Raw genomic sequence first — 26,140 nt, 5'->3', positions numbered from 1 at the left:
GGGGGCAAACACTTTTTCACACAGGGCCATGTAGCTTTGGATTTTTTTCTTCCTCATTAATAAAACCCTTCATTTAAAAACTGCATTTTGTGTTTACTTGTGTTATCTTTGACTAATGTTTAAATTTGTTTGATGATCTGAAACATTTAAGTGTGGAAAACATGCAAAAAAGTAAGAAATCAGGAAGGGGGCAAACACTTTTTCACACCACTGTATCTTATACTGAGACTGAATATTGCCCATTAGACATTCCCCAAACGAATTACATTTCATAGTTAACCACTACAGAGATATCAGCCACGAATTTCAAAAGGACTACCTGAGAGAGGCTGCTCTCTGGGGTAGCCTGAGCGCTTGTTTATTATCTATGTGCGTTGACACCACTAGATGACAGCGGTGTCAGCGCTCATAAACACATGAGCGCTGACACCGCTGTCATCTAGCGGACCTCAGTCACATTCAACTGGGCTCCATATTAAAACGTTGATGTTTAAACTACGCATGAAAACACGTTCTGTGACAAAACAACAGTAACATATCGGTAATTATGGCTTACAATTGTGCGCCTTTCCCTCACTTGCCATTTTCCGATGATTGTTGCAAAATGCATGCTGGGATACCTGGCTGTCTGAAGTCCACACAAGTCTGCTCCGATGCATCCCTGGTGAAATGGGTGTGGCGAGAACACATCCGGGAATTTGGACTGAACTTGGCTCGTTGTGAACTTTGAATTGGAACAGTACTTGGGCTGTGACTGATGACGTGTCACAAGTCCACAAGAACGCATATTGAGAAACGGCTATGGCCTTGTAAAAGATTATGTTTGTTTCTTTTAGTTGGCGAGAATGTGTCGCTGCAAACGCGACATTCACTAACTTTGACGGCGTTTTCTGCGAGCGCAGCTGAGCCATTTTGTACCGCTACACGTGTTCTAGTCAGACTATGTTTACAAGCACAAGAGTTCAGCAAGCCACCGAAGGACCACCCTGCGGATTTACTATTGGTTCTGCAACGTAGGGAGTTTTTTTGAACTCTGAAATTGTATCCGCCCATCTAAACACAAAATCAGGGAGAAAGTCATCAGTCTTTAGTTAAGCAAAGCGTCTAAAGACTGACTTGTGAGTCTAGTACTGTAGCTACTTGAACCAGTGATGAGTAATTTAACCTACACATAATTTTATTTGTTTTGTCTTGATTTTTCCCTCTCTCCTCCATTTCTTCTTTCTTTACCCGTTTTTTTTTTCTTCTCTATTATGTGATTTCATTGATGTTTTGACGGGAGTTTCTTTGATAAGCTTTTAGTGGCTTCTAACTTCTCTGGCACTTTTCTTTTTTTAATCTTGTAAATTTTATACTGTCTGTTTTTAACATTATGTGCAAATAAACTAAAACTAAACATTATTCATCCCGTTATGCGTTGCCACGCATGTTTCCTCCTCCTGCAGCTGCCACGGTGTTGGCCTTTTCTGTAATGTTGCTTTTCTCCTCCTCATATTTTAGTAGAATTAATCTCTGATCCTCACATGAGAAATACTTTTTTTTCCTCACATACGGCGCTTTGTGAGGACACTCAGTGACGCTGCGCTTCTCTCATGATTGTGATTGGTCCGCTGTGTGCGCGTTCACAGCTCTTGATAAAGCAAACCTGGGTTGTTACCGAGTTGATATCCAGCGTCATGATACCGATTATCCTGATTGCCATTGTTAGGGTTAGTCAACCCAGGATAGGTCTGGGTAACCCAGGAAAGGTTGATCTCGCTTTGTGATACAGGCCCCAGGCGACAGCTTTGTTGAAGGAGTAAACAATAATTATTCAGGCAGCCACTTTATTGATGTAATATGTAGATAACAGAACTAGAGAGCAGCGCCCTCTAGTGGCTTTATATTTTATTTTTCTAGAAAGCACAACCAGAAAGTAATGATACATTTATTCAAGTACTTGTAGTTTACTCAAGTATTTTCATTTTATGCAATTTTATACTTCTCTGCACTGCATTTATTTGATAAATTTACACTTTGCAGATCTTGATTATTATTACAAAATATAAATAAACTAATAACTTAAGATATATCGTTGTGGGATAAGTCACCCAGCTAGTAACTGCATTAAAATTAGCTCCTACCTTTTTTTTTTTTTAACTTTTGATACTTTAAGAAAATGCTAATACTTTAGTACTTTTACTTTAAGGTCCAGTGTGTAGGATTTAGGGGCATATATTGGCAGAAACGTCATAATATAATAAGTATTTTATATTTAGTAAGAGTCTTGTATGTATTTAGCCAGAAACAACTATGATGAGGAAAAAAAGTAATTTCATTCTTATTTAATGTGCCAATTTTATCTAATAAAAGTGTATGTTTTCATTACATTGTTGTATTTATAGACTCAGACACCTGCCTCTGGTCATCACCACCAATGTCAACCACCTTCATTTGCTTCATGCACTGAAAATTATTAGCTTCAACATTTGAGCAGCCCTTTTTTTAACAGTTAAATTTGCCTTTGCTTGGATGTTTTGATAGTTGGTTAATGGGCCACAGACAGGGTCAGCCATAACCCACCTGTGTAGATATGACACATATTGTGTTCATATTAGGTGATTATGACTTAAGACGTTATTTCACATGCAGTGCACATTTAATGTTTTTCCTCTGTTTGTGTGTGCAGCTGGTCTTCTACAGGGTGGTGAGGATCCTGTCCACTCTGGGCCACAGCCTGTCCCTCATCACTCTGCTCACCAGCTCAATCATCATCTGTTTGTTCAGGTAAACACAAACACACAGACACACATACTCACTCATCTGTCCACCAGTCACACAACCACACCAGTCAAACCAGTCAGACCAAACCTCTTAAAATGTTTAAAGTATCTTCAGGTATCACGGTTTGTGTGCACTCAGACACACACACATTTTTTACCCCCAATGAAAATTGAGGTAATGCAAAAGAGAACAACAGTGGCATTATTTGTTAATGTCTTATACTTTTAGTTTTAGGTTATTATTTTTTTGTTCATTTTTGGCCTGATCAGCATCATAATTCTGTTTTTCATTCATTGTGTATCAGTTTGTAATATAAATTAACTTTATGCCAAATAGATGAGCATGAATTGCATATTCAAAACATCTTTTTGCAGTGTAAACTAAACTTAAAAAAAAAATAAAAAAATTGCTGTTCGCAATTTCGGTGAAAATGTATCTGACCAAAAAAAAAAAAAAGAAGAAAACTGTCCACACACTTCTTCCCATTCTGATTCAAATGAATCTTTTGTGCATTAATATTAACAGCTGTTAACTGGACAGGTTCAGGGCTCCATTGGTGTTCAAAAGTCTGCAAAATCAGATGTTTATGGCAAAAATGCACTATAAAAAACAGCAGAATAGTCATACTCAGAAGTCAAATGAATTTTTTTCATCACTAATTCCTAAAAAGAAAATAGGGAAATAAAATGCAGTCTTCCGCAGTGATGATTCTGTTGCTCCTTATGGTAAGGTGTCAAAGGTATCAAGAATCATTTCAACATCTGCCTTTGATGTCTGCAACCTTATGTAAAATATTTGTGATACATAAGACATCAAAAATACCTTGAACAATTGTGATTTCGTTTAGATTAAATCATTATGTGGAAGCGTGACATTAACCTCACGTATGTTTCTCCTCCAGCTGAAGTTAATTTAAATGCAGACGTATTATTCTGTGCAAAGAAATGCAGAAAATTTAGATTATGATAATAAATATTCATGATGATGATCGACAGTTAAGTGTCAAGCATGTGTGCGAGCCTTTAGCTACATCAGGACTTAAGAACAACCTTAAAACATTAAACGCAGAATACTATAAGGATTACTTATAAGCAGACATATACACTCTTCAACACATACACTCACACACGTGTTTCCTAAGACACAGAGCACTCAGGGTGATAACAGTTTGTTGTGTGAGGCTGATGAACGCTGCAGCTCAGTCTGGATCGACTCCAGCTGTTCACTCGGCTGCTATCAGCGTGTTTAGATACCACATCCTTCACTTGATTCACACCACGACACCTTCTGTAAACACACCTCTCAATGTTCCTCTGCGTGTCTGTCTGTGTGTGTGTGTACGTCTATACATGCAGGAGGCTCCACTGCACGAGGAACTACATCCATCTGAACTTGTTTTTGTCGTTCATGCTGCGAGCTGTAGCTGTGCTGACCAAAGACACGCTGCTCTTCTCAGACGACCAAAACTCAGACTGCAGCACGCAACCCTCACTGGTGACTTCACACACATGCACACACACACACACACACACACACACACACACACACACACACATTTCACTGTACTTAAGAGGACCTTGTCTTTCAGTTTCTCTATTGTGCTTTGATTTCCACCTTGAATATGATATTTTACAGTTTGTTTGAACCCTTAGAGACACTTTATTAAACTAATACTACACATATTTTGTACTTTTTTCTCTCTGTATGTATATACATGTATAAATGCATGTGTATACTCAACTGTATATCTTCTTGTAAGTATAATTTGTTTTATTTCTTCCTTTACTGCTACCTTTTTATACTTTGGTCAATATTGTTGCCTATTTTAGTTGTTTTTATTCTATTCTAGTTTAAAATATTTCAATATTTGCTTATATTTTTTTCTGTTTGTAGTGTGGAAGGGGCTTAACCTTGAACAATATTTTTGGGTTGCAGTTTACCTGGATTATTTTTTATTTAATATTATTTATTATTTATTTTTATTTTTTTTTATGACCAAATAAACTAATCTATTAGTACATGTATGATGTGGTTATTTTCATGCCAGTCAATAGGAAAAGGGTCAGGCCATACCTGAACATATCACATGAGACCTGCTCTCTTGAGGCTTGGCAACCAATCAAAAATGACTAATAAAAGGCAAAAAATTTAGTTGTTAAAAGGTTAATTGTATATTTATTTGTGCTGTGATGCCCTAAATGTGACCCCCAAACTTCCTTTGTGTTCAAGTTCAGTTCAAGTTTTATTGTCATCTAGAATCTACAGGCCTACTATGAAATGTGTGTGTACTGTATAGTCAGTGCGAAATGAAATAATGTGATAAATATGTTGTTCTTGTTGTTGTAGGTGGGCTGTAAGGCCACGCTGGTGTTCTTCAACTACTTTGTCATGGCCAACTTCTTCTGGCTGCTGGTGGAGGGTCTCTACCTGCACGCGCTGCTGCTTGTCGTCCACAGCTACTCCACCCGCCTCTCCATGTACATGATCATCGGCTGGGGTAAGCTGCACCGCAACGGGAGCACTGCAACATACTCTTTTGGTTTTTACAACCTGGGTCTTTCTTAGTTTTAGGATATAATTAATATTAAACTTTTCTATAACGAAGTTAATTGCTGAAATCTGGAGATTGGCAGGGCAAGGAGCATGATCAGTAGAACATGTATTTAAAAAACACAACTGTGGCACATATTTTGCCCTGTGCTGGCTGTGATGCAGAATTTTGTTGTTTGCTGACAGAAAGAGGAGTAGGAAGAGATTCACCTGTTTTCTTACTGTTTAGCATTTCACTGCTAACTGAAAGTAAAAACAACCTGAGAAACACCAGCGTGGACGCACATTTTAAAATTTAGCCAGCCAAGTGTGGACTAACATCAGGTTTACACTCGATGCAAAAGTGTTGCGAAGAGTGATGATTTTTCTTTGAGCCCTGCTCACTTCCTTTTGGCACCCATGTCAACCAACTGGGCTATTCATAGTGGACACACCACAGCACTGTGAGCTCTGTGGTCGGCTCCCAATCTGCAGCGACAGTTTTGGTGGCTGGTCTATTTTTTTCTGGCAAAAAAACCCCAACTCACTGATATTCTATCATAAGCAATATAAAGGACACATTAGACATGATATAAAACATCTGTTTATGATATATGATAAGATATGCATCCATGCAGATAAAGCTTTATGTGTGATTAGAAAAGATGACAGGCACAAAACAATGTGCTTCTGGTGTGAACAGCCAGGCGACTGCTGATGGATGGCTGTGCAACAAGTGACATATAAAGGGCGCTTCCACGTCTAGTGAAAACATTGCATAACAAGCAACACATAGATTGCACCACTTTTCACAAGTATTTTATAATTTTCATTTAAACAAAAAATTACTGCATCAGAATAATTTGAAAGATGTTAATAAGCACCTAAAAAATAGTAGCTGCTTTAAAGGAAACATGGCGGCTTTCAAGGACAAGCTCAGCAATTTGGAAAATATTCACTTTCTTGCAGAGAGTTTGAGGAGAACATCAATAAAACTCATGTCTGTACAGTAAATACAAAGTTGTAGACTGCAACTGGTTAGCTTAGCTTAGCATAAAGTCTGGAAATGGGGGGAAATGGCTAGCCTCCATCCAAAGGTAACAAAGCCTAGATTCACCTCGAAAGTTCACTGATTAACACGTTATGTTTTGTTTAGTTAAAATGTTAAAAAAAATGTAGCTGCTTACTTTGTGCTAAGCTAAGCTAACCAGCTAGTGGTGGTAGCTTCATATTTTCCGCACAGACAGTAGAGTGGTATCGACCCTCTCATGTAATTCTCAGCAAGCAAGACCAAGAGCAAAAGTATTGCATCATTGCGGCTGAAAATGTCTTGCAAAAACACTCTTGTATGCACAGACAGAAAGACAGACAGAGCGTCATGCTGGTGAGGCAGACCAGTGTATTTCATGAAAGGTCGGGTGGTAGCAAGCTGGTGGTAAACAGTCTCCTGGCTCCTCTGTGTTCGCTCAGCTCCGTTCTGCTGCCATGTGACACGTCCTTCCACCATCCATCACCACTTTACCCACACTTCCTCTCTAATGCATCAACACTCAGCTCCAGCTGTTTAATGTACATCTGTGTGTGTGTGTGTGTGTGTGTGTGTGTGTGTGTGTGTGTGTGTGTGGCACCTCGTGAGGATGTGCAGACTGAGAATCTAAACAGACTTCCTCTCCTCTCTCCTCTCAGGAATCCCTTTTGTTTTCATGGTAGCGTGGATCATATGTAGGATAAACCTGGAGGACACAAGGTGAGTCTATGTTGTTTAGCATTTTAATGAACATGAAGACTGTTGGCCTCTAGTGGCCTCTACCAGCACAGCAGCCAGGATAACAGACACAAAAAAAAAGTAAAATCTGATGATATGAAATGACATTAAGTTATATAATCTATCATAGGTTAGTTTCTTTCTGATGTCAGGTGTTTAAACTGTAGAAAAACAAGACATATAGTATTGTCATGTCCTTCATTACGTTGCAAACCGATTTAAAGTCTCTCTCCACTCAAAATGTGTTTATTGTTCCTTCACTGTTCGACCCCAGTTGTGCAGAATTATGTCTGTGCAGAGTTTGTTTTCACATTGATCTGTTAAAGGATGGAAAGTTTCTCTATGCTCAACTGAAATCTCAGTTTATCACATTTCTGGATGCACCAGAAAGGTTTTATGACATCACAAATAGTTTGGAGCCAATCACAGTCCAGTATGCAACTTTCAGAAGTATGATGTGGAAACTTGAAGGCTCCCAAGCACAGACACTGAGAATTGACTTTCCGCTGAAACAGGAGACATCTTGTGTCAAGCATTATTTATCAATTATTGATACACAGTGATTCTGAATATTTGAAACTGTTTCAGTACTAATTTTCTGCAGTATTGATACACCACTACAAAATATGCTTTGCTACTCTGTCTTATTGTTAATATTTATTACAGTCATTCTGCTGTTCTCTGCTACTAAGCTAGAAAAGAAAAATTATTGCCATCACATTACACATTTCACACATTTCACATGACCCTGTGGTATTGAAAATGGTATCAAATATTAATATTTTTCATTGCTATAAGGCCTTCAACAAGCATCAAGGGACAAACTCAGACCCTTCGAAATGTTATCGCTTTCTAAACCAAAGGGCCTTTTTAAAAAAACAAAATGATATATTGTATATATTTATATATATTTACAATATTTTCTGCATATTTTTATCCTCAATTTTTCTATTTTATTCATGTTTCTTGACTGTTTGCAGAACTTGTGTTTATCTCTTATTTTTTCTCACTATGTTTATTGCTATGCACCAAAACACTAAAGCACAGTCCTTTTATGTGAAAATCTACTTGGCAATAAATTTGATTCTGATTGTGAAGATTGTAAGATCTTTTCAGACAGAAAAAAAAGCAAAACCGAAGAATTAAAGATCCCCTTCAGTCATAAGAAAATACTCTGTATACACTTGGAATAATATTTTGTCACATATGTTGTTGTTGTTGTTGTTGCTTTTTACAAAATAGTTCAATGAATTAGTTGCAACCTTTAAAACATCCTCTTGTTGAAAAATCCAGAATCTGTAAATGCAAACATTGTTTCAAACTGCTGGACTAGTGTTGTCATCATGCTGGAGTTCCTAACTTCAAGAAAATACCCAGATGTTTAGATCGCTTATAAACTGAGACAGCTCGGGTTTTAAATATACTAAAAAAAACTATGAAACCTCAGTGATTTATTTTCTTCTTTTCAGGTGTTGGGAGATGAATGACAACCCTGTCCCCAACAGACTGATGAATTGGCCCATCATGGCGTCTGTCATTGTGAGTCAACAATTTATTATAATGAGGTTACAAATTCAGTTTTTGTGTCATGACTTAGTTTTATTTAGTCCTACTACAGTATTTATTTAAAGATGCAAATTCAGTAATATCCACTATATGCACTTACACAAGACAATCTCAGTCGGATTTCCAGTTACAACCCCATAAAGTCTTTGCAGTTGGATTTTTATTATTTTATAGAACTTGAACAGTAGATTCAGGAAACTAACAGTTGACATCCATCATCACTTTGACCTGCTGCACTTCACTTTAATTATCTCTATCACTTCATCACTCTTCCTGTTTCCATTATTCAGCTGCATGTACTGAAAGAAAATATTTTTATCATTAGTATGACATCTCAGTGCTTCTGCCATCCAGTGCAGGCTTTTATAAACAGTCTCATAGCTGCTCAGTCATTGGGATAATGTCCACCAACAGAGATAAGCTTCAGATAAGGTTCAATCATTCAGCAGTTTATTTCCTAACATGTTGGAAAGCAGATAATTAATCAGAACTTGTTGTCATCCTGAACTTTATTTCTCTGTTCCCTCCCTTTCTTCACTTAAGTAAAAGTACTAATACCACACTGTAAAAAACTCTATCACAAGCAAAAGTCCTGTATTGAAACTGTTACTTACTGCTGTCGTTGGCTGAGGTGGAGCTCATTTTGAACTATGAATTAATAATTATTTTCAGCAATCTGCAGATTATTTTCTCTATTAATCAATTAATTGATTGGTTTGTAAAAATAGTGAAAAAGTGAGAAATTGTTAACATTATTCAAAGGAAAAGGAGCAAATCTTCACATTTAAAAGCTGGAACCATAGTATGACTTTAACAATTATCAGAATAGTTTTTATCTGTCAACTGACTAATTGATTATCTATAAAGTGACTATTAACTTCAGTTATTAAATAAGTGCAGTGAAGTAAAAAGCACAATATCTCTCTCTGAAATGTAGTGGAGTAGAGGTACAAAATGGCATGAAAAGAACAGACTTAAGGAAAGTAAAAGCACCTAAAATGTGTCCTGAAGTGCTGTACTACTGGTAGTTACATTCCACCATTGGAAACCACTTTACGTTTTCTGGACTAAGCACCTGGACAGGAAAGACGTGTAATTACTTTACATTTGTTGTTTAAAGAAGATTTATGTGACATTCAGAGCATATCTATGATTCAGAGTCTGAGGTGGGATTGTCTGCACATGGTTCTCAACATGAAAGTGGCTGAGCTGGCAGCTAGCAGCTAACTTTGCTAACTTATTAAGCAATGCTAACAGTGTTTAACAAGGGGAGAATAGAGGATGTGCGCTACGCTTCTGTGGCGATGCCATCCTGATTTCAGCTGTACCCGCCCTACGAATGCAGTGCAGAGCGGTGGAAATTAGCTAGCCAGTGGGACAAACTCTCAGGGACATCACAACAACCCATTGCGAAGCTTTATCTTTAGATATCAACTAGTGGTTTCCTGCTGTATTAATGTTCTGAATGTTGCATACAGCTCCTAAAATAGTTAATTTGAAATGTTAAGTATCTAAATAGGTGTCACCAAGACAAGTTTTTGTGGCCATGTCACAGCTGATCTGATTCTTTTCTTTCTATTGTTGAAGAACAAACTCTATTTACTAACACATGTCTGTCATCCTTTCTTTTTTGTTTCTCTACAAGATCAACTTCATCCTGTTCATCAGCATCATCCGCATCCTGGTGCAGAAACTGCGCTGCACTGATGTTGGAGGAAATGAACAGTCGCAGTACAGGTACATATTTTACCTCTGACCCTTTATTGATTAGATTTCTATATTTTAAGGGCTTTCAAGTGACATGGTGAACCATCTGTCAGCCACATTGTAGGTCCAAAGTGTTTCTAAACTTGGACACCTGTTTGGAAACCTTCATTTTGAGGTCTACCTGTTGGCAACCTCTGGGGCTGAGAAATGTATCCAATGCAGAAGTGCCACTAACTGCAGTTCCTCTAATGGCCACATGAGGATGGCTCCAAAACAGATCCCCACAGAACCTCAGTCAGATCCACCCTTCGCGCCTTCGCAGCTCCACCCTCTCATCCAAATATGGTCACGTCTGCCTCCAAAAAATTCAAATGCCAACAGCCAAAATGCTGAACATGAGGCTTATAAATGAGTGTCCACAAACCAACATTTTTTGGAGAAGGAACAAAGTGCTGCACTTTACACTAAACACTTGGCCCAGAAACAAAAATGTTGTCAATAACAGAAGCATTTGGAAACACTGTTGGACTGTCATGGTCTGACAAATAAATCTAGGCCCATACCCTGTTTTTGATTTCTGCATCAATGTGTGTGTGTGTGTGTGTGTGTGTGTGTGTTTTCTGTAGACGTCTGGCTAAGTCCACCCTCCTGCTGATCCCTCTGTTTGGGGTGAACTATGTGGTGTTTGTGTACCTGATGGAACCGGCTGACAAAAACATGAAGCAAATCAAGATCTTCTTTGAACTTGCCCTGGGATCATTCCAGGTAGACATAATATAACAGGTTTCACTTATTTTACATTATATACAGAAGTACACAAACATGCACATTTTTAGATAAATATCAAAATGCTTAATAGACAGGGTAAAAATATGAAGTAGACAAACAGTAGACCAAATCCTCTCCATTAATTGGTTGGACATTAAAGGGTTCAAGGTTTTATTTGTCCCTAAATAATTTGTCTGTCTTGCATGTTAAGGCTTCCATATAGAAATACATATTGCAGAAACAGGCATGAAGGGCTTAATGCTGACAAGTAACAAACATCAAATGTGTTCAGATATGTGCAACACCATCCTTGCATTCTGAGTTTAGGAGATTCACTGACAGAGATGGAAGAGTTTTTATACCTATTTAGGTATCTCCTACTGTTTTGAACAGAAACCCTGTGGTGTCTCCCAGAACTCCAAAAGTTTGATCTATCTGATTTTGTCCACTTTTGAAAAGACACGAAGACTGTTTATTGCCAGTGTAGTAACTTAAATAGAACTTCAGTTCTTATTTGTTTGTGTCTTCATCATCATAAAACTTGGTCTTAACTATTGCAGTTGCCTCCTGAGATGTTAATGTTTTAAAAATCCTCAAAATTCACAGCTAATCATTATCTTAAAAATCATTTTTGCCTCTATATCGGAGCCCTTATGTTGGTACAGTACATGTCATTTCTTTAAATTCAAAGCTGTACAAAACTATAAGCTGATGTTTAGTCAGTAATAGTTTTGTATGTGTGTGTTTTAGGGTCTGATTGTGGCTGCCCTCTATTGCTTCCTCAACAGTGAGGTGAGTCTACACACACACAGGTTTTCAAGCATTTAATTCTCCACCTTGCAGACACTAAACTTTTCTTTGTTGGTGTATAATAAGGTCCAGAGCGAGCTGAGGAGGACATGGAGGAGTTTATCTCTCAAGCGTTACGTGGGGCGGGACTACAGGCTGCACACCATGTTGGTCAGCCGAAATGGCACTGAAAACTCTGCTCAGTTTCCCAGAAACTCCCGAGCCCAGTCCATCCTGCAGACTGAAGTCACTGTGCTCTGACCGGGGACAGAGACAGCCTCTTCATAAAGACTCTCAGCACTGATGCTCATATGTAGAGCGACTCAGAAGGCAGGTGAAGTTCAAAGTCGTACTCAAGGACCCTTTTTATAGACATATCGGTTGCTCCTGCAGGGAATGAACCTGTGATAATAACCTAGAAGATTTTCATTAGAATTAATGTCTGTTAAGTCACTATCTATCACTGAATGAGGTAGCTTAATGGCGATTGAGCCTACAGCCCACTGGTGAAAGCCCTTGCATTTGCATCACAACAGGGTGTCTGTGGCAACATTCCCAGGAAAAAATCAAAAGGCGTACACAGTTAGTGATGCCTTTCTCATCACTCAGCAGTGGTAGGTTCGCCAGAGAGGGTAGGTGAAGCCTAGCACAGCCAACTTGCTCTTTAACTCGCTTCTTTTTTTGCCTGGTCTTTGCTGGCGTTGCGATTAAACTCTTACTATGGCACAACAAACAAACAAAAAAACAAAAAAACAAAAATGATATAGGGCGATAACTACAGATGATGACACTTCAAAAAACAGTGCAAAACCAAAGAAAAAAAAAATTCGCCAACTGACGCGTCACACAGGCGACACTTTCTGAACCTCCGGAAAGTGAGATAAAAAAAACAACAACACACCTGCAATTACCAATTATCACCATAGGTGCCGCCAACAAGAACAAAACAGATGCTTGTGATTGTAACTTTAACATCACTGTCTTCAGAGACCTGCATCAGCTAACTATATTTTAAGTTTCATATCATTAAACATAAAAAAGTTACAAATGAAGAGTCCAAAATACTGCGTCAATTATGGAGAAAATGAATACGCTTACATATTATCATTTGTCTCAGACATTTCTATTTTCTATGTGTTCCGAGCTCTCATGGGTTTCATTATTGATTTACCCTCTCAATGCACCTGAGAAAATGTTTACTGTGCTTACCACCAAGAGGACGGCCATCACCCTGTCCGCCTCTGACAGAAGCGGTGGTCGACCTTGGCCTGGCCAGAGGGAGGCAGAGGGGATGAGGCAGACCTCAACCTCATCCTTGATAAGGGGCACTTCCTTGTCATACTCCCAGCCTTCAACAGTGGAGTTCAGCTGGTATACCACCACTGGAGGGTTGGTGCTCAGCAGCAATAGCCATTCGGGCTGAGCGCAGTTAAATATGGGCCCCATCTTGGGAAGGAACACACAAGGGCAGGACCTGCCACATGGCTGAGTGCAGGGGCCTGCATAGAAGAAGAGGAGAAAAAGGGTAATAATCGTTGGACGGTGCCTCTTTGTCTTTGGAGAAGGAAGCTGGGACTTCCTCCTCATTGAGATAATGGTCATCATCCTTACTGTAACCTGCCCAGGACTGAGTGGCTGCACCCTCCACTGCTGGTAAAACTTTCCTCAAGCTAAGAAAAATTATTAAAAAATCGGTGATGTCACCACAACATAGAGTCAATGAGCTGAGCGGGAACTCAGGGGCGGGGCCAGTGGAAGAAACACTCCTGCACATTTTCAGTGGGCTGCCCCAAAGGTAGAAAACTTTGTCGACATATCCGCCAGATGAGCAGCTCTATTGGAATGAATAGGCATCATCCTAGCATTCGCTATGTAGTTATTAAAATCTATGCACTCAGTTCTCAAAGTGACTTAATAAAAAAAAGAAAGACGGTCAATACATGCACTAGGGTTTTATAGGGTTCAGGTGCCCTGTGTTTCCTACTTCCTGAATGGACGGTGAGTACCATAAATCTTTTCTCAGATGCTTAGGCGGAGGATAAACCAATAGCAAAGGCTGTTACAGAGCTACGCACAGACTCATAGAGCTGAAGTTACCTTCAGGTAGCTATTATTTCGGGGATACAGCTGAGTGTTTCATCTGTTACAGTGAAGACAACTGTTTAATAATAAGTGTTTGTACCAGCAGATATTTTAGGTAGGTATATATCTTTCCTTATGTTCTTTTGGTTTTGGAAGAAGAGACTTTTTTACCATACATTTACCATAAAGATTACAAACAATCCATGACGAATTGACGCATAAGAAATATGTTGTTTTATCTTATTAACAGCCAAACATGTTGCAGAGAATAACTGATTTTGACAATCATGAATTTATTATCATTTTTATTATTATTATTTTAATGAAGTGGGTCCTAAGAAGCAGACTATTTAATGTAAGATTTATCGTAAATATTACCTTCTTACTTCGAATGAAATATTCCAAATAATCAGTCCTCTTGTGGCCATTTTCAGTAAGACACGTGGCTGCAGTGGTTCCTGTTTTTTAGCTAGTGATGCTTTATAATGAGGCAGCATCTACTTGCGACCCTCTTTCATATGTCATATGCCACATTTAACCCTTGTTATAGTATATTTGAATAATTTTTGCCAGCCTTAACATGTAAAATGATCCAGTAGTTCAAGAGAAAAAAGATTTGTGTAGCAGAAATACATTTTCTGGTCCATCATCTCATGATTCCTCACATTAATCTTGCAGTCCCTTGTTGGGGTTCTGACTGCACATGTTGGAAACTACTGTCTTATAAACAGAGGAGTTTCATCAGAAAGCATACAGGTTACTGTAACTCGTGTAAATCGTTAGTCTTTTTTGTTTGTGTGTTTATTTTTCATATGTAGTTTTTTGTGCCAAAATGAAAGTTTGACCTCTGAGGCTCTTTCGTCTTGGGCTTCAGTGTTTCCCACCAGAATTTTTCTCCTGAAGATGGAAACAGGATCTGAAACTGTAGACCATCATCAGACACCAAAACTGTTCAATAGAAGACAACTATTGCCTTTAAATGAAATACATTGAATGATGAAAAACAAAAACATACTTTGCCTTGTACAGAGAATGTTTGTTTTGTATTTTATGTCTTGTTTTTTACACAGTTGAGTTTATTAATGTTGGATATGTACATGAGGTGGAGGGAGATTTATAAGCTTTTGAACACAACTGTAAACCTGTGACTCCATAAGTTTTATCTATAAAAGTGTTTATCATGAAGACTGACTCATGTTTGTCCTTTCTCTCACATACATACTGTACACGCTTCATAGCTTCAAAATATTATGTATATGTAGAGACTACTATCTATGACAAACGGCATTAAGAGGCTAAGTAGGCTCGTACCTGTGACACATTCTAAGAAGTCCATATTGAAGTCTAGATGCTTTTTATGCTTTTTAATTAACAGAAGACTTGTGAATGGAAAAACAAGATGAGACAGTCAACAGGGAATATGAGAGCCAAACTCACCCTTTTTTGTGCCAGAGATACTGTCACCAAAGATACCGTATTACAAGCTGTGCCAACAACAGTATGAAATGGTATACAATTCTGGCCTCCAAAGTGGGCGTGGTCATCTCTCCCCTCACATAGAATAGGAAGAGAAAGGGTTTTAATCCCCTTACCTCATTGGAAGTGAAATAAAGTTTGTTTGGATGGATGGATGGATGGATGGATGGATGAAATCAGATTCAAAACAATACACTATATGCAGTACAATGTAATGTTTGTTCCTTATTTTGCCGCTCGTTTTTATCAGCTAACTTAACATTTGATGAAGAGAGAGCGTGTTGCTAAAACAGAGACATGTCTCCAACAGAGTTAATTTCCCCCTGAAATTTCTCCCATTTCTGTGTCAGAATATTTAGAAGGGTTGGGGCCTGTGAAAAGTGGATCCAATACTTACTTGACTATGGGGCGTAGGAAATGGTCATAATCTGTACTCACACTCGCTTCTCCCATCAGAATGAATAGACTCAGGACTGCCGCTCTGGGGTGGGGCAGTGGTGAAACCCACATGACACAGATACAGGAAATGAATCTAAAGTGGGACTTCTCAGTTTATCAACAGTCTCTGGTGCCAAGTTAAAGCCACCAAAAAAACATGTTTTCATTTTCAAACAAAGTTTTCTTTGACTAAAGTGTTCCTGACTGAATTATAACAAAATTCCACACAAATGTCCAATAAAATAAACGGATGAAGTAACAACTTTTTACTTTCAAAGGTCAACTTCACTGTGACATCATAATGTTCTACAAAAACACTTATCCGTAGGATTTGTAGCTTCTTTGCGGCAACATCCATATTTGAAGCATTGTCAGCTGTCATGGCAACATATGAGTCTGGACAGACATGGATGTAAACTGTAACTGCAACTTGACTGGTTTACACGAATTTACAGCCATGAGGTGGTTGAACTAGTTTATCTTATTTTAGTGATCATTAGGGGCATATTGTAGTGTTGGGTGTATTGATAAAGAAAATCATGAACATGCCCATATCTGCTTGTGTATTATTTCTTACATATCAGAATCAGAATCAGAAATACTTTATTGATCCCCGAGGGGAAATTATTTATGTTACAGGTGCTCCTTGCAAGAGAGGAAAGATACGTGAAAATATAAGAAATTTAAACAATAGTATTTACAAATATATAGTTAAATAAACAGGAATTATTAACAAACATAAACGTAAATAAATATATATATATATATACATATATATATTGTAAACTGAACAAGATTATTTACACAAACAGAATATATACAGTCAGGGTGAATGGGGTTATTGCACAAGTTAAATTAAATTATTGCAGTGTGTGAAAAAGTCTCAGGGCCACTCAGAGGGAGGAGTTGTACAGTTTGATGGCCACAGGCAGGAATGATTTCCTGTGGCGCTCAGTGGTACATCTTGGTGGTATGAGTCTCCCACTGAAAGTACTCTTGTGCCTGACCAGCACATGGTGGAGTGGGTGTGAGACATTGTCCAAGATAGTTCGTAGCTTAGACAGCATCCTCCTCTCTGACACCACCATCAGAGAGTCACACTCCATTCCCACAACGTCACTGGCCTTGCGGATCAGTTTGTTGAGTCTGTTGGCGTCCGCCACCCTCAGCCTGCTGCCCCAGCACACAACAGCATAGAGGATAGCACTGGCCACCACAAGACTCATAGAAATCCTGAGCATAGTCCGGCAGATGTTGAAGGACCTCAGTCGCCTCAGAAAATAGAGACGGCTCTGGCCCTTCCTGTAGGGGGGGGCTGATGACATATAAAAAATAAACAGCCAAAAAAAAAAAAGTTTATTAGTTACACCTTGCTAGAACAGTCCAGTGTAAAACATTGTAGTAAATACTGTCTTCAAGGACTTAATATTAAATTTTTACTCAAACTGAGTTTGCAAAAACAGATGAAAGTCATTCTTAAGATGATAAAATCACCAGCAGTTTGATTGGTTTTTGGAGTGCACAATTAAAAAAACATGATTTATAAAATTTTTTAAAACTTTCAGATATCTTAACAAAACAACCAACAGATTGATTGATATTACCTTGTACACACACACACACACACACACACACACACGTGCGCGCACACACACACACACACACACACACCATATATCATAAAAAAAAACAGAAACAAGTATGGTTTTTTTTGTTTTGTTTTTTTTGCAAATGAACCATTCATTTTGTCGTCCCAATTTATATCAGTGAGGTTAGAATAACATAAAGTCATTCATTTTGAAAAACACATATACTTTTGTCCAAGCTTATTATTTATAGACGCATTTTACAAAAAAGGACCATGTTTTGACTGCCATTTGTTATTTTGTCTTTTCTGGAATGAAATAGACTGTTAACCCCCCCGCTCAATTTCCAGTTTTCCACCACAAGCTCAAAGAAAAGTTCTGGTTTAAACTCACACTTTTCGGTCCTTATCTTGTGTTTATCTTTCCATTGGCTGTGGGGTAAACTCATCACTGCTGTGTGTGTTTGTCTGCACTTGACAGCTCACACTGACCCCTGCTGTCATGGTCAGAGGTTAATGAGGAAGAGAGCATGTTGCTCCACTGGTAAACAGAAGAAAACAAACTGAAGTGTTGGTAGACTTGGTTTCTCCTGGGAGGGGTCGTGTTTATTTGAGGTTGTGAAACATTCAGAAGCATGTCTGAGTGGTAGATATTATCTCGTTTATAATGGTAAAACTCAAACAGAGCCAAAGACAAGCAAGATTGATACCCGGCAAAGACGTAACCTGGAGCATATATACAAATTCACAAGCAGAGAACAGTGACAGCTGTAGAAAGAGTTCATCCTGAGTGATCTGAATCAGATGCAAGCCTACTCAGTTGAGTGGGCGGGGTCTATGGTCTGGAACCAGGCTACAGCAACGCCACAAACATAATGATCTTGTAGAATATGACGCATTGCTAAAGATAAAACTACAACAGTGTTAAAAGGAGTTAAATGAGCACAACCTTAAATATCTACAGCAGTACAACGCAACATACACATTAATGCAGCAGTTATATTAATCAAAAACATCATATGTTACAACACTGACAGGGAACGTTTACTGCACAATCAGTGTTTTTAATTTGGTGGCAATACTTTGAAGGAGTTGGTTGTAGTTTGAGGAAAGTCCCACCTACAAAATATCTGATTGGACAAGCATAACTGCGGCCGTCCTGCCAACCAATCACTTCAAAGCATTTGGACTACTGTTACTTGACGGCAACTTGGTGTGATGATGGTGGTAAGTAATTATCCAGCAAATTATGATTTATATAAGTTAATATGAATATACCTCCCATATTTTAATAGTGGTAATAAAACCTTAAACCTTTAAACGATTTACTCAAAAAACAGTGTAAATAACAATGGCGAAATGGTAGCTAGCGTTATATGCTAATACAACTGAAAACGGCTTGCTAACTAAAAGCTAACGTTAGCCACAAGCTACCTGCTAGCTAAGATATTCCGCATTTCAGTGGCACCTGTGAGGTTGTGTTTTTGAGAAGCTGAATAATGTATATTGTAATGTTATAGGACAGAGCCGCACATACTTGGTAGTTAAGTGATTTAAAACATGAGAACTTGTTAAAGGTTTCCCACAATTATTCTTCATCTCTTGCCATGAATTACCTTTGATTTTAACACGCAGCTGCTGGCAAATAATGATAATGACAAATAAATATTCTTCTGTTTTTATTGTCATGTGTGTTAGATTGGGTGGTAGTAGCTGTAGTAAAACTGCTGGTCTACCTTTTAAATAAATAAAAAAAACAAAAAACACTACCAACCACACAAAGGATGGTTTTTTAGAATATTCCCCTGTCAGCACCCCAAATTATTAGTTACTGCTGCAGTAATTTATACAGCCCATTGTGTGCAGCCATTCTGATGTGATGTTGCGATAATGTGAGCAAAGTTTTTATGTTTTAAACACATAAATGTAGTTGAGATGTGCACCTATTGAGTACTGCTCTTCGCTGTGTTTTGGGGAATGACAGCTGCATGTCTCATTAAGCCAAATGGTAAACTGCCTGCATTTTCATTTGACAGGTTTTTTTTTTTCTGTTTTCATACTTATCCTAAAACAATTTGCCCCATACCTGAGCTGTAAGTTTTCATTTTTGCATGACGCATTTGAAAGAAACTACTGCAGCTGAATAAGCTGGTCTAGTTATTTTGCCATAATAATCACATTGTATAGTCGAACTATAATACTATGATTTTGTGTTCTCCACATTTAACTGTCATACTAAAGGCACAAAAAGGTTAGACAACAGTTGTTAATAGGTATTTGATGTAATAAGAATTCCTTAGGTTATGATTTTTTTTAAAAAACATCAGCTATGCCTATACTTAGAACATTCATCAACCTGTCAGTTTATTGTATTTTGCTTTTATACTGTTTACTTATTATATTGCTCTGTTTTTTTACTGATTACTTATTATACTTATCTGTTTTTAACTGTTTACGTATTTTAGTTGCTCTGTATTTTTAATTTTTACTTGTTTTACTGATTTTTTTTAACCGACACATACCTATTATATTGCTTTGTGTTTTTTTTTAACTGATGCTTTTTGTTTGCACAATCCACTTTGCTGCTGTAATGATGCAAATTTCTGAGCTGTGGATCTAACAATGGATTATTACCTTACCTTACCTTACCTTACCTTACCTTACCTTACCTTACCAAACCGCACCTCACCTCACCTTATGTGACATCTAGTAAACCTAGAGCTTTAAGTATGAAAAGGATGGTAGATAAATACCTCTGAGGCTTTTGCTGTGCAGGTTTTGATAGAAAATAACAGGGACTGTGTTGTGGCAAACCTTGTAGTATTGCAGTCGGGAGGTGTGAGCTCTTGTGACATATTTGGGTCAGTGCTGTACTGATAATTCTCTTTAACACACACTAAAACACACTTGTAACCTCTGACATTGTGCCTCCTTATGTTTGGCAAAGTTGTTCCTTCACACACACACGTCATTTTGTAGCTTCTGCATTTATGCTGAGGGGAAATGAGCTACACACACATTATTTGTACTCATATACGTGTGAGAACCCTCTCTGATAAAATGAATTTCCGACATATATCCCTGACTTTAACCAACAAAGCAGCCAACCCTAACCTTTACCTATGCCTATCTAAGTCTAACTTTAACCCCAACTCCAAATCTAAATTCACAAATAACCCTTTGGAGAAGTAAGGGCTTGGTGAAACCATTTTTTGATGTCCTATAGCTCTAAAGGACCAAAACTCATTTTAAGATATCAGTACACGAGCACACACACTTACACTCTTATGTCCTCCTCTTTGCCTTCAGCTCCATCTTTTCAGTTAACCTCCTGAGAGCCACCGTCTGCTTTTTCATCCATCACTCCTTCCCCTCCTCCTTCAGTCAATCTGTGCTCTTTCACTTTACCTCCAGCTGCACCTGTTTTCCTCTCTTCATCTTCGTATCTTTCCACCACTCATCTCACCTCCAGATGGGACACAGTCTTCTTCAGATTCTCAGTTATACTCAGTGTCTGGAAAGCTGAATTTGAATTGAATTTTTTTAGCCAGGCATTGTTTTTTTGTTGTTGGTAAATCTTGTATCCACACAATCAATCTTAGTCACCTTTGCTAGTATTTGCCTAGCTCGCAGGTATTGTTTAGTGTTTTTGTAGCATTGACATATGAGGTGATGATTGAATGCATGGATATTGAGTGGAAGTCTCATCGTGATGATGCAGACATGGGAACAGCAGTAGCTTAAGTATGGTTTAATGTAGTTTTTTCCCTGATTAGTTGTCTGGCTATGTTAACTAGTCCAGCCCCTGGATAGAGGTCTGTTTATCACTTCAAATCTATTTTTATTTATCATCATAGGAGTTTTTTTCTTATGCTATTTCTTCCTAGACTGAGAATTAATTTTTTTATTTATCTTTACTGGGAATGTTTCTGCCAAATACTTTACCAAACTATTAAACAGAGGTTTAAACTTAGATTAGTCTAAAAATAAGAAAATACCCAGAAATTAATCAGAATTGAGCACAGTTTAATCTCTAAGGTTAAACACTGTCTAAAAAAACATTTTTTATTAAGAGCCATTTGAAACTGTTCATTTTTTATCAGATACCAAATTCTAATTTAAACGCTGCTGCTGAAATGTGTGGCACTTTGCACATTACCCGACAAAACATGACAACAACTCACTAAATTAAAGTCGGCAATAACATTTATTGACAGCAATATCCTTCGGGAAAATAAATCTTTAGGAAACGTGTGATTGTGACATTTTTAATTGCATGAACCAGTTGCATCCAAAACAGCCTAAATTCATCAGAATATGTATTAATGTTTCATTTAAATGTCTGAATTAATTAAATCATAATTTTAAAACTAGGTTTAACTGACTAGTATTTCTGGCTCTGACTAGCAAGAGTAGAAATGTTTAATTGACTAGTTGACTAATCGCTTACATCCTTCCATCCAGAAAATATTTACCGGATTTAATGGTTTGACATTATAGTTTATCCACTTTACAAGGCCAAGATACAAATGAAAGATGAAGCTGTGCTTGTCCAAGGTTAGATGTCAAAGAGAGAGAGTTTGTAATTTAGATTCCCTGACATGTCACAGATGACGTGTCAGTATTCTACTTCCATTTTAATTTCTTTTTCTCTGCAGGATTAAATGTTACACACAGCAGGACTCACTGTGTCTGCCTGCTCTGTATATTTTGTATTATTGTGTGCACATGTAGATGTATTTATAGTATAACTGCGGTACCCAGGAGAAATTAAAGATAATAATTTTCTTTGTTTCCCTCTCATTGCTCACAGGTTGTGACCCCCAACCAAGATGTGCAGTTGGTCTCCTGCTCATCATGTCAAAGGTAATGCTAGTCTCCAGCTGATTTTGTAATTCAGATTTATTCTGTATATGGTTATGTCTCCATCTGCCACTTTTTATTTGCATTGTGAATTTGTTAATGATTTTTATTGGATTTATCAGTTTAATGCAATACAGTTCAACAGTATCACAAACTGCAGCCTCCATAATTAACATAAATTTGAACTGATGCCTCACTAAAACAGTTTCAGTAAAAACTGAACATTAGAACCTTCATGAAGGTAGGATTAATTCATTGTTGTATTACACTGTAGTAGTTCCAGCTAGGTGTACATAATAAGGTGATACCTGTGTGCATAACATAGGGGACATTCCAGTTTTGTTCACATTTGCTCCTGCCACTAGATGTCACTAAAGTCCAGTTAAAAAAATCAGGTTTAAACATATCATTTTGGTCAAGTGCTTCACAATTTCCCATTTACTCTGGCAGCCCAAATTTAAAAGCACAGATATTATTCAAAGTGTATGTACAGGGTTCCCTTAAACTTGATTTATTGTTCTTTTCCCAAAAAAATGTGTGCATTTTTATTCATGTTTTTGTACAACTGTAACGCAGTAGTGGAGGAACTTTTGCAGAAGCTTTTACAACAAAGACATTTTAAAGGCAACATTGTGGGGAAAGGGACAGATATATTGAATTCGTCAAAAGATACAGATAGTTTATTGAATTAAAGTTCAAAACCGCTTTTGGTATGATAATCCTTCAGATATGGTACTCAGACCTTAGGTCTGTTTAGCGTTTCCACCGTCAACAGTACTCTTAAATATGGGTGGGGTTGTTGTCACTCATTGCTACATCCAGCACTCACTCTATTTCCTTGTCACCGAGGAAAAAGATGGAAGTCTTCACCTCGTTTATCGTCCACAGAACGAGGTTGGACACCAACATTTTCAGAACAAAATAGAACAGGCTGCAGTGAGAGTCTCTCTCAATAGGATATTTAAAAATAGTGTGTTTGTGCATTTAGTCCTTCTCAAGCAAGCTCAGGGGATTATATTTACCAGAGCCATCAGGAACGACACTCTGCAACGTTTTCTTTTTCTCCAAGTGAGGATTAGAATATATGCAGTTCACATAATGCAGTCAAATTAATATATATTTTTAAACACTTGAAGATCCACTCATTACTAAGTGTATGTCATCTAAGAGAGACAATAAAAACTAATGGAACGGTCAAAGTTGTCATATTGAAATTTAAGGTGTGTTGATGGATTCACGTTGTCAACCCTGCATTGAGTAACATTACAAGTAAACATTCCACCTTAAAAGTCAGCAGCAGTCGGCCCAGTGAATTAAGTTGTTGTTTTTTTTGTCAGATTACAGCTGCTGCAAGAGGCAGCAAAACATCATATAATTTTATAGATACATTTTAGTAATATATGTAAGACTTGCCACAGATTGAACAGTGGTTACATAAGCCTCAAAACCAGCTATAACTCAGCCCTGAGCAGAGTGACTGTCCTCTATTGACCATTCTTTGGACTGCAGTGTTTGTAGCTCCATCTTCCAGCGCTGGTTCAGTGTGCACGGTACCCCAACAGAGTGGTGACTTAAAATGGGATGATACAGAACAGTTCCATTGGTACTTTCCACAGCTTTTCACAGTGGAAACAGAAAGAATACGTACCGAACTGAACTGTACCGTACTGAACTGCTTGGTGGAAGCGGGGCTAAAATGAGTGCATGAGGGCAGTCCAGACAGGCAAATAGAATGAAGACAACACATACAAGCAACAATGAAGGAACAGAGGGCAGTCAAGGACAGGCCTGACCCAGAAGCTTAGTTGAGTAACATCAGTTCACATACAGTAGCAGTGGTGTTGACAGACCCCACAGACTTGAAGGCTCTCTAAGTCTTCCTAAGCTTGAAATTTTTTTGTCACATACAGCAAACCGTGAGGCATGGCCACGGCATTCATGTGTGTGTGCTTGCTTTCACTGGTCTCGCGCTGGCTCGTTGGTGCAGCCTGGACCAAAATGTTTTTGTTGCCATTTGTGGAGCCTGGGCTGCCTACAGAGACTGGACTTTTTCACAGCATATTCAGAAGACATGTAGCTAGCGGATCATGAGGAGATGTTTGCTGTATGTGACAAAAAATTTTCAAGCTTAGAGCCTTTAAGAATATCAGCAAAAATATATCTTGTTAAGAATGAAACACTAATTCAGAAAACCAACAAATGCTTTGGGATAAAAAATATAGTTACTGCTTGGTATAACATTTTCTGCAGGTATACTTCAGCTCATATGTTTGCATTCAGAGGGATTATTGCAGTGGGATATATGAGTATATATACTGGGGGTTGAGATCAATGTTTCTATGCCTATACTGTAGTGTGTGTGTGTGTGTGTATGTGTGTGCGTGTGCGTGCGTGCGCGCACGTGTGTGTGCATGTGTGTGTTGAGACAGCTAACGTTTCTGGACCCATTCAGCCTTGGGATCCACACAGGCCAGTCCATCTCGTGTGCTGAAGCTGAAAACAAAAAAGAAAATGATGGAGATTTTATGTGTGTATGTTTGTGTGTTGGACAACATGTATAGACTTACATTATAGCCTCCACACAGTCATATCTGGCAGATTGTTCACGATATGTGTCCCCAATCACATCAATGCTGATATTAGCAGTGGAGACCGTAGTGCAGCATGGAGGAATCTTTTTGGGAATGAAGCACACTAACTAAGACAGAGAATGTAAGAGATTGATAGAGCATGTGTATTTGGGTTACACAAATTACATCAAAACAGAAAGTCCCATTAAAGTCCCACAGTGCACTCTCAGTGGCAAGATAACAACACAAGAATAGATCCACCCAGGGCTGAAACTGTACAGTACTGGAAGAGTATATGGGAGAAGTAGACATCACATCACACAGATGCTCAGTGGCTAGTGGATCTAAGAGCACACCACAGCAATCTCCCAGAACAAGAGCCAGTTACCATTACAATGGCAGACATCCAAGACAGAGTATAAGGTATGAAGAGCTGGACAGCACCTGGCCCTGACGTGATCCACACCTACTGGCTAAAGAAACAGACTGCACTCCATGAACGCCTGGCAGCACAAATGAATCAGCTGCTGATGGATGGGCCCCACCCAGAGTGGATGACCCAAGGACAAACAGTCCTGATCATGAAGGATCCCCAGAAGGGCGTGGTTCCATTTAATTGCAAGCCAATAACCTGCCTCTGTACAACATGGAAGCTCCGGTCAGTTATCATAGCGGTTAAGATGAATAGGCACATGGCCCAATACATGAGCAAGGCCCTAAGGGGAATCGGTAGCAACACCAGGGGAGCCAAGCACCAGCTACTGGTCAATAGAGCAGTCACCCAAGACTGCAAGACCAGGCAGACCAACCTGTGCACCACGTGGACTGGCTACAAGAAAGCCTACTACTCAATGCCACACACACGGATACTGGAATATTTTGAAATGTACAACATCAACAGGACTTTAAGGGCCTTCATTAAGAACTCAATGGGGCCGTGGAAAACGATTCTGGAGGCGGTATGACCAGTAAGTGGTATGACCAGTCCGCTACATGCTGCACTATGTAGAGGAGAGGAGAGAGCTCTGTTTTACCTCTTCATAAACTAAAGTCATATTATTTTGCGCGACGGATGCTTCATATAATAACATAACAATATAGGCCTACTATTTATGGTGTTACGTCATCGTGTCATTTCTGTCTCTACATGGTCACGCATTAACAATTCTCCTCTGCTCTCTGTATCACGCACGGCGGAGTTCCGCCACACACACAGGTGAGCACGCTAGAGCGGCTCGG

The 26,140-nt window shown here is 38.5% G+C and overlaps 1 protein-coding gene across 2 annotated transcripts in view; it reads left to right on the top strand.

Annotated features, from left to right (window-relative positions):
• The window catches only part of LOC126397974 (vasoactive intestinal polypeptide receptor 2-like), a 72,918-nt gene extending 60,239 nt beyond the window's left edge, over positions 1 to 12,679 (top strand). For both annotated transcript variants that reach the window (XM_050057112.1, XM_050057111.1), the window contains exons 5-13: positions 2,669 to 2,766; positions 4,119 to 4,257; positions 5,110 to 5,260; positions 6,979 to 7,039; positions 8,527 to 8,596; positions 10,269 to 10,360; positions 10,957 to 11,095; positions 11,849 to 11,890; positions 11,975 to 12,679. In XM_050057112.1, the coding sequence (XP_049913069.1) occupies positions 2,669 to 2,766; positions 4,119 to 4,257; positions 5,110 to 5,260; positions 6,979 to 7,039; positions 8,527 to 8,596; positions 10,269 to 10,360; positions 10,957 to 11,095; positions 11,849 to 11,890; positions 11,975 to 12,148 (966 nt within the window). In that variant the 3' untranslated portion in view covers positions 12,149 to 12,679. The remainder of the gene's footprint in view (positions 1 to 2,668; positions 2,767 to 4,118; positions 4,258 to 5,109; positions 5,261 to 6,978; positions 7,040 to 8,526; positions 8,597 to 10,268; positions 10,361 to 10,956; positions 11,096 to 11,848; positions 11,891 to 11,974) is intronic.
• The last annotated feature ends 13,461 nt before the right edge of the window (positions 12,680 to 26,140 follow it).

The sequence above is a fragment of the Epinephelus moara genome, chromosome 11 (assembly GCF_006386435.1).
Source record: "Epinephelus moara isolate mb chromosome 11, YSFRI_EMoa_1.0, whole genome shotgun sequence".
Lineage (NCBI taxonomy): Eukaryota > Metazoa > Chordata > Actinopteri > Perciformes > Serranidae > Epinephelus > Epinephelus moara.
The sequence above is the reverse complement of the archived record's forward strand: the minus strand, read 5'-3'. Positions and strand labels throughout refer to the sequence as shown.